Consider the following 9,631-nt stretch of genomic DNA (forward strand, 5'->3'; position numbering starts at 1 on the left):
GTTTTTTCGTTGCTGCTTGGGTGTAATCTCTCTTCTGCATAGTGAAACATTTTCTTCTTCGCCCGATGACGTAGCATACCACACTAGTGTGTGAACCTCGTTAAATCTCTGTGTCGTATGGATCTTTTGTCTATTTATTTTCATATTTTGTGGTGTTTGATCTAACAGACCTGAGTATAGATTTAATCAGTTCTAGTCTTGTTTCTAACTGATGAGTCATATAAACCCTAGTTCTGCTTTGTTTGATCGTATTAAAGGTCACAAAATCCCGAATCATATATTTCAATTCAGCAAAAAAATAAACATTTCCCATGGCCATTCACTTTGCTCCACATGGAAGAGTTTGATAGCTTATGCAGAGTCAGTCAGTCCAAGCAGTGAGATTGTGAATTAATCGCTGCCCCTGCAACACTCCTTCGAATATACTTTGGACCTCTGACTCATGTATACTTCCTACAAAACCAGAATTAAGGAATGTAAATTTGAAAGAACCATTAATATATACATCTGCACCCAGAAAGAAATAGCCTTTATTGTGCAAGCTTCTAATCATATCATTAATAGGGGGCGCCTTTCTTTCCCCCTTCTATTAGGCCCTTCCTTATTCCTGGGGTTAGGTGCGCGCTGGTATTAGTGATCTCAAGTCGCTTCTCGTTGCAAGCTTCTAATGGTTTGTGTTTCCCTTGATATATATATTAAATGCCTCGGTATCTAAGCCTGACTTTTCCCCTTAATTCTTGAGATTAGCATTTAAGCTTTTGATTTCATTTCCAATTCCCCATTAATCCATTGATATTAAGAACTGATTTTATGAGTCCTGTGTAAATGATATCATTCTCCCCCCCTTCTATACTAGTGTTGTAGAAAACCTTCTCCTATATTATATTTTTGCATCAACTATTCCAAGTCAATTGTCACAATCTCCATCCCAAGTTCCCAGACCCAGAAGTCTCAAAACTAGGTTGACTCACCATAGCCCACATGTGAATCCAGTGCATAGCGCACTGGTTACAACTTCTGTTCATAGAGCAGGTGCCAAGTTTGTGGTTTAGGGGTCAACTCCTATCACATGCATTCCTCCTCCCCCTCATCTCTTGTGTGTGAGAGTAAAGTCCCCTTGGGCAGTTCTATAGGATGTAAAAAAAAAGAAAAAAAAAAAGTAATAGTATCTTGAGTCCAAGGTGTGGATGCCCTCCTACTCTCAAAAGTGAATATTTCAATACAAACGGTATGTTGATAATATATAGGGTGATTTAAATCAATTTTCCACTGACGTTTGCCTATATTATATTTTTTTCTTAAAAATTTATTTATTACATTTAAACCCAAAAACATGACACCGATAGCATGTTTATACGGTCAGTCCTTAAGGTTGATTGAATTTTATTGAAAATCCGATTTTACCCTTTTTATTTTCAACCCGAAAACTCCCACTTACATTTGACTTTGTTCGCAGGCCATCGATTTCCTCCGCAGATACTCAGCTTTCAAGCGCTTGGCGAGTTCATCACCATCACTCTCCGGCGAAGGCTTCTCGGACACGACAGTTTACTTCGAGTTCTCTACCGGTGAAGTATTCTCTGCAGGCGAAGTCAGATGAACTCAGGCTTTTGAAATCCCTCTTTTTTCCCAAATTGGGATCTTCTCAGGCGACGGCGGTGTCTTCTCATCTCAGGCGAAGTCTTTCCTCTGTGTTTTCTTCAACCCCGCGAGGCGCGAGAGTATCTGCAATTTCATGTAATTTCAAACCCAATGCATTTTAGGTATGCCCTAGGTTTGATTTTTCCAAATTTCTCATGTAATGCATTCTAGAAATGTATGCCCTAGGTTCCAAGTTTCTCATGTAATGCATTCTGAAAATGTATGCCCTAGGTTCGATTATTCCAAATTTCTCATGTAATGCATTATGCATTTAGAACAGCAAAGAACAGTTTTATACATATAACAATGGCTTCTTGTTAAAATCTCCAAACTGTTCCAGATATGCCTTAGTTACCTTCCATTCATATATTCACAGCATAAATGCCAAGACCCCCTTCGCAGATTGCAGATTGCAGATTGCAGATTGCAGATTGCAGATTGCAAATTGGAGATTGGAGATTGGAGCCTATACACACCCAAGCTCATGGGTTGTATTGTTGATTCTAATGAAAGATGTGTTAAGAGGGAACCAATTGTAGAGGAGAGGAAGCACTTGATCATAGTAGTAGGAGGGACAGGGGATGAACTTACTAAGCTAGAAGTCCAAGGAAGGTAACGGAATTTAAAATTTGTATTTGAAGTAGCTTATCTATCCTGAAATTCTATTCGAATAGACACTGGAAACAGGGTTGTGTCAGTCACTGTTTTCTAATATGCAATTTCATAGTTGGGAATTTGATCCTATAGTGTGATTCTCAGTAAGTCATTTTGTATCAGCTACCATAAACAAAAGGAAAACAAGGAGGTTTTTGACACTAACTACAATAAGCCTGCCTATTTCTTGAGATGGTAGAGTACTTTGTTCAGACCCTTTTTTCTTTACTCAGATAATTTTGGAGTAGGCTACATAGCACATGTAAATTAGGACTTGCTAATTTAATTTTGGGTAGTTAATAGTCAATTAAGGAATTACCAATTTAAGTTTTATTTTGTTTCTAATTTCATTAGTTAGAATTTAGGAAGTAAATTAGGAGTTGCTAATTTAATTTTAGATTTTATTAGGCAAGTTTAATTTCAGTTTATTATACAAAGGCATGTAACCCAAGTAATTGGACAGATTTTTGAATGATGAATTAATTAATTGGTTGAAACCTTGTGGTTTGCTTTGTCATGAGACCTTCTTCCCCCTTCCCCTTTGTATGACTCTTTTCTTCTCCCTGCAACTCTGATTTCTCTCAAAGATTTCTTTATTCCCTAAGACCCTCCTCGCATCAAGTGGTATCAGAGCCAAAGGATCCATCTCCTTCATTCTCTTTTTCCTTCCCTATCTTCTTCCCCTTCTCAGTTCTGGTTTCTGCAGACACTGAGAACAACAATAAAAAAAATAAAAATAAAATTCCATCTTCTACAGCAACACAAAACCCTTCCTATCCTCTTTGATCCCTCTACTGCAACCCACCGCTCCTTTTTCTTTTCTCTTTTCTCTTTTCCCTTGATGCGAGGAGGGTCTTAGGAAATAAAGAAATCTCTGAGAGAAATTAGAGTTGCAGGGAGAAGAGAAGAGTCATACAAAGGGGAAGGGGAAAGAAGGTCTCATGACCAAGCAAACCACACGGTTTCAACCAATTAATTAATTTATCATTCAAAAATCTGTCCAATTACTTGGGTTACATGCCTTTATATAATAAACTGAAATTAAACTTGCCTAATAAAATCTAAAATTAAATTAGCAACTCCTAATTTGCTTCCTAAATTCTAACTAATGAAATTATAAACAAAATAAAACTTAAATTGGTAACTCCCTAATTGACTATTAACTACCCAAATTAAAGATTGCAATAATCCTGAACAAAATAAAATCTTAAAGATCTTAAGGAATCCAAAAAAATCCAATCGAACCTAGTTCATCTCGGTTGAGATTGCCCAAAGGGTCAATCCGGCTCAACAACATCTTAATGTAGGGATGGATTTGACAACCAAACCAGACCCAAGACTGCAGGATTTTATAAACCAGAGAACAACCAATAATGACCCAAAATTAGGCAGCAAACAACAGTCCAGAAGTAAGAGTCAAACAGTCCTTGTAAATCAGAATTTTCAAACCTAGAATTTGAAATTTTCCAAACAGAGATTACATCAAATAAATAGACTAACCAGCAGCAGGTATAGAGTACTAGATAAGCCACAATTAGAAACAAATACCACAGGAGCAAGTAAGTCAAACCAGATCTGAAATCTGGGTAGAAACACAGTCGGCCAGAAGTATTTAATACCTCAGATTAGACAAACCCATGGTCTGATTGGTCCCAAATTAAGGTCAAACCTCCCTCTTAATAAACCCAACAATCAATCAAAAGGGGAGGGCCATTAGCTGGTTGGATCTTCAGAACAATATAGAGGCAGCAGGAGAGAAACTTGAGATTTCCAGAATCAGAAATCAAAAGCAGTTCAGATCCCTTACCTGGTTTGAAGAACCTTGCAATTAATTTTGAAAATAAAGAAAGAATAGTTGAAGAGACCTCTTGGACTTCACGCTGCAAAGAGTCAATTTGATCAAACACCAATTCCTTCAGCCTTGATCAAACACAAGACAACTTTTCATGAAAAAGACAATAGCAACAATCATTAATTTTTTTATCAAAATCATTCTAGGCTTTTAGGAGCCTCCTCTTCTTTATTTATAATGTTAATGGGGGGAGGGAATTACAAAATAGAAGGTTCCTCAAAAAGGAAACCAAATATTCTCCTACTAGTGACTTGATTCAATTAATAACTTGACTCATAAGGAAACTAATAAAAATCAAATCAAGCCCAATTAAAAAGGAAACTAATGAAAATGGAAACTAACTAGTAATCCCGTATTCAATCTTAGGCCCCCCTTTTAGAACCATAAAAGTGGTCTATTACACTCAAAACACATGGGATCAAAGGCCTAACATGTATGGAACCCAACCCTAAGCTTATTCCTAATAAAACATTCCTATTTTGATAATTAATCTGTATATACTTGATTATTGGAGTTGGTGTCTTATCTTTGTGAGGCCCATAGCAATTCCGAACACAAGATTGGTCATGGATTCCTTTGTATTCAGGTTCAGAGTTCGTCTGCCCAATGGAAAGTCTGTTAAATTGTTAATTGATGAGCAACTAAATGAAAATTTTGTCTCCAGATCTGTGGTGGACATGTTGTCAGAGACCAGTCAGATTTTTTTTGAGTCGGAGGATAATGTATTTGTTGAATTTTCTATTCCTCCTTATTATGATGGTGCTTTTTGTAAAGTGTTTGATTCTTCTCAGTGCATCATTAAATTGGGTCGAGGCTGGTTGGAACAACGGGATGGTGTTCTTGATCGTGACAATAATATGTGCACCCTCCAGGCTTACCACATGAGTCAAAAATTTGATCTTCATGGGTTGATTAAGTCAGAGAAAGTGATATCCCCAGTACAACCACAAGTTGAACCAGAGGCATTAATACAAGTGGAAGACCGTCCTATTGTGGAACAGGTGATGACAACAGAAGAAGAGAAATTTGTGGATCAAGTAATGGAGGACATCAATGCAGTGCCACTTGTTCACTATCATGAATTAGTTCTTCCCCGTGATTTTCCGAACTTGAATGCACCTCCAAAGCTTCACATCACAGATTTTGTTCGCGATGCAGACGACGAGCAATTCACCCCCGTTCGTGAATTTTTATTGTTGTCATTCTTTAAAACTTGTGGACGAGTTTTTCTCAACACTGGGGGAGTTGATGCAGAATTGATGTTGTTGAGCCGGATTGACCCTTTGGGCAATCTCAACCGAGATGAACTGGGTCCGATTGGATTTTTTTGGGATTCCTTAGGATCTTTAGGATTTTATTTTGTTCGGGATTATTTGCAATCTTTAATTTGGGTAGTTAATGGTCAATTAGGGAGTTACCAATTTAAGTTTTATTTTGTTTCTAATTTCATTAGTTAGAATTTAGGAAGCAAATTAGGAGTTGCTAATTTAATTTTAGATTTTATTAGGCAAGTTTAATTTCAGTTTATTATATAAAGGCATGTAACCCAAGTAATTGGACAGATTTTTGAATGATGAATTAATTAATTAGTTGAAACCTTGTGGTTTGCTTGGTCGTGAGACCTTCTTCCCCCTTCCCCTTTGTATGACTCTTCTCTTCTCTTCTCCCTGCAACTCTGATTTCTCTCAGAGATTTCTTTATTCCCTAAGACCCTGCATCACCTTCTGAAACCTACATTTGTCAAGGACTAACCATTGTCCACTTGCCCACCAAAAAATAAAAAAAGAGATTCATCATATGGGAGATTCCTTATTTCTACCAAGTAATATGCACATCACTTCTGATGGTCTTATGAATAATATTAGTTGGAGAACCTATATCGGCTTTTTTTAAGACTTAATGTCAACAAGATGCTTGTTTCATTGTTTCAATGGAAAAACCTGAATAGTTTGATCTATTTATAGTTATACAATTTAGTGTCAAGTTCTTATGGTAGTAAGCAGCAAGGTTCTCCCATGTTTACTATTTTGTTAGTTTTGGTTTTGGAACAATGATGTTTTGTAAATCTATCTAGTTTATTGATAGACTGATAGACTTGATATAGAGACATTCTTTTGGTAGCAGTCTCTTATGATGGGAATAATGAAATGTTCCCTGTGGCATATGCTGTTGTTGAAGTTGAATGCAAAGACAACTAGCTTTTTTCACTTGAAGTTCTACATGAAGCTCTTGGTACGGCATCTGATGATATCGCTCTCACTTTTATGTCAAACAAACAAAAGGTATGTTACCAATATGTTAATCATGATATTTATTTCTACCTACTAATATGTAATAAGTATTTGACTTTTATTGTTAAACTGCTTAGGATTTATTGGATGCCATCGCCAGAGTATTCTCTAATCTGCATCAAAGATGCTATGTTAGACATCTATACCAGAACTTCAAGTAAGTTTTTTCTGGACAACTATTTAAGAAGCACTTTTGGTCAGCAGCATTAGCAACAACAGTCATCCAATTTGAGAAGGAAATGAATGCCATCAAGGAGATATCCAATGATCGATGCATATGATTGGATGATTAGTACTCCTACAAAGTTATGTGTAAGACATGCATTTGATTTTGCTGCTAAGAGTCTTCAGATAACCAATAATATGATCGAGTCGTTCAACCATTGGCTAGCAGCTGTGAGAGACAAGCTTATTATGTTGATAGTTGATGAGATAAGGCTGAAGATAATGAGTAGGATGCTTAAGATGTTTCAGAAGGGTTGCAGCTATCCAGTATCTGGTCTAATCACACCTGATATGAAGAAAAATTTAGACAAGGTACAACAGACAGCAAGAGAATGCATTATGCACCAAGTTAATACATAAGCATTTGAGGGGGTAGATATACATGGTATCAAGGTTGTGGTCAATTTGTTAGTTAAGGCATGTCGTTGTAGGTTGTGGGATTGTACGGGGTTGCCATGCTAACATGTAACAGCAGCTATCACACACAGCATGGGGTCACTTGAAGCTTATTGCAATCCATACTATAGTGTCAACATGTATCTTTAGGCATATAATGAGTTCATCGAACCACTACCAGCATTGGTTGATTTGGTAATTGATGGTTCTTCTGGGATTGTCCAACCTCCATTTCTTAAGAGGAGGCTCAGTAGACCCCGAAAAAGTAGAAAAAGGGAATTTGATGAGGTCTTGCTAGGAAAAAAATTTCAAATGCGAGATGTGATGTCTGCAACCTACATGATCACAACATGAGAACATGTCCTCGCAATGACGGACCACCAAAGAAAAAGAACAAAATAGGAAAGCCTCCTCACGTGTAATTTACAATTGATCATTATTTATTTAACTTACATGACTAATATCACTTTTGAAATTTACTTTGTGTTTGTGTAAAGAAAGCAAGGGGATGAAATTCAACATGAAGGTAGCAACTCCCAAGTACTAACAAGGTCACAAGCAACATCTCAGCCTACACAAAAAAACAATTCAGGAGAAAAATTTAGTCAGGCAAGCTGCCAAGTACGCAAAATGAAGGAGAACACATGATCAGAAGAAATAAGAAAATGGATGGTGATGGGAGAGAACAGTTGGTCTATGGAACAATCTCTTTTTTTTTTTTTTTTTTTTTGAGAAAGTTGTCATTGAATGATGTTTATTGGGTTATGGAACTGCTTGTTTGTTTATTTGGTTTTGAAACACTGATGTTTATCTGGGTTATGGAACAATTTGTTTGTTTATCTGGATTTTGAAAAAATGATGGAACAAAAGTGTATTAAGGTAGACTCTATGGATGCACTTTAATAGGCTTGTCATGTGGAAAGTCTTATATGATGATGTTAATGGTCCTTTTGAAATCTGGTGTATTTTCAGTTAAACTGCGTTATTGCATCTTAACGGGTTTGTGATAATGTCTCATATTGAATTGAAATGCTGTTCGTTTTTTCAAAAATGAGTCCATGTGTTTATATGGGATGCATAATGTTGTCTTGAATACAGCCATGTTGTCATATTGTCCTATGTTGAAGGGAAATGTTGTCCATTTGCTTAAATTATGCGATAGACAAATACAAAGACACTAGGTTTAACTTAATAAAACCAGTACAATAGTATTGAAAGTTGAAGAGTTAAAGCTAGTCATCACAACTTATGTATCTTCTTCCTAACTCCTTATTTTCTCCCAAACAAGATAACAATGACCAAAACAAGTTATAATTTGAAAGGTTCTAACAAACTTCTCTAGTCCCTTCACTCTTTTCTTCAAAGCACAAATCTCTTCCTTCATTTGTTAATCTTCAAGACTTCTGCCACCAATAGATGTCTGGGGAGTGATTGTGGTGATATTGTCTCTGGTAAGAGGCAACACTTTTGATTTTCTACAGGGTCACACCAAGAAAATAATCCACAACATTGTGGTGCATTGAGGCAGAAATAGTAGAGCTTGTGTTTGCTATTAGCACTCTGATATTCTAATCAATGCCCTTTTTTGGCAGTAGCATACAATATTCAAGTACTTTAGTACTGAACCTCGATTGTTGTCATTCACACTTGATGATGACATTGTGTATCTGCAAAATAAACAATATAAAAAGTAAAATTCTTAGGATGCAAAGAATCGAAAAAATATTACCAACATTGCTAAATTCTTAGTAGGCATGGGCAGCAACAATGGTGTTGGCAGATCTCTCTCTTGAATGCTTCAGTTAACATTTTTTTTCCCGATATGGAGTTCAATCACATAATAATAATTCTTATAAAATGTTCATTAACCCTTGTTCCTGGGATATGATCACCAAAGCTGTTTGCACAAAGCAAGATGAAGAAAAGCACCAATGGGGAATCAAAATAAATCTGGCCAAAACATATAAGTAGAATCACCTGCCCTAACTTCTCAGTTGCTGCTATGAATCAGTTGTTGCGCTAACTTCTCATAATCAATGATAGGTTTCAATTTGGGGGGGGGGGGAAACTTGATAAGTAAAGCACCTTGAACCTTGAACCTTGAACCTTCGCCGGAGACTTTAGCCCACCTTCGTCAGAGATACCAACCGGACGTAGCAGTTCCTCTCCACCATTGGACGTCCTTCTCCTTGGGTTTGTGATGGGTATTGGTAAATAAGAGAGAAGAGGATGTTATAAAGTGTTAGGGGCAATTTTGTCCATTAAAATTCAAAACTAACACTTCTCTAACAGTGTCAAGTTTTTGGATTTAAATGTAATAAATGGATTTTTAGGGGGGAGGATGTAATATAGGCAAACGCCAGGGAGGTTGATGTAAATCACCCTAATATATACACATGCTACAAATGATGGAAAATCTTGTAATAACTATACACAAGGTTATATGTATCAATATTGGTAGTCCTATCGGTTGTAACCGATACTAATATGATATCGATACAGTTCAAATCATATCAACTTTGGTCAGGTCAGGTGGAACTAAAAAAAAAAAAAAAAAAAAAAAAAAAAAAAA

General features: G+C 36.5%; 1 protein-coding gene across 3 annotated transcripts; it reads left to right on the forward strand.

The window, feature by feature from the left end:
• The first annotated feature begins 1,598 nt into the window (after positions 1 to 1,598).
• On the forward strand, positions 1,599 to 7,460 carry LOC122073385. Of its 3 annotated transcripts, none has more exons than XR_006138773.1 (3): positions 1,599 to 1,737; positions 2,044 to 2,253; positions 4,939 to 5,553. XR_006138773.1 is itself a non-coding variant. In XM_042637968.1 (3 exons), exons 1-3 carry the CDS (start codon positions 1,753 to 1,755, stop codon positions 5,030 to 5,032), a joined length of 315 nt encoding a protein of 104 aa, XP_042493902.1. In that variant the 5' UTR covers positions 1,650 to 1,752; the 3' UTR covers positions 5,033 to 5,553. The 3 variants fall into 3 exon arrangements, 1 of the variants encoding a protein (XP_042493902.1); XM_042637968.1 differs by having other exon boundaries at positions 1,650 to 1,763; XR_006138772.1 differs by lacking the exon at positions 4,939 to 5,553 and adding exons at positions 6,326 to 6,429; positions 6,516 to 7,460 and having other exon boundaries at positions 1,719 to 2,253.
• Positions 7,461 to 9,631: the final 2,171 nt, after the last annotated feature.

Source organism: Macadamia integrifolia, chromosome 3 (genome assembly GCF_013358625.1).
Source record: "Macadamia integrifolia cultivar HAES 741 chromosome 3, SCU_Mint_v3, whole genome shotgun sequence".
NCBI lineage: Eukaryota > Viridiplantae > Streptophyta > Magnoliopsida > Proteales > Proteaceae > Macadamia > Macadamia integrifolia.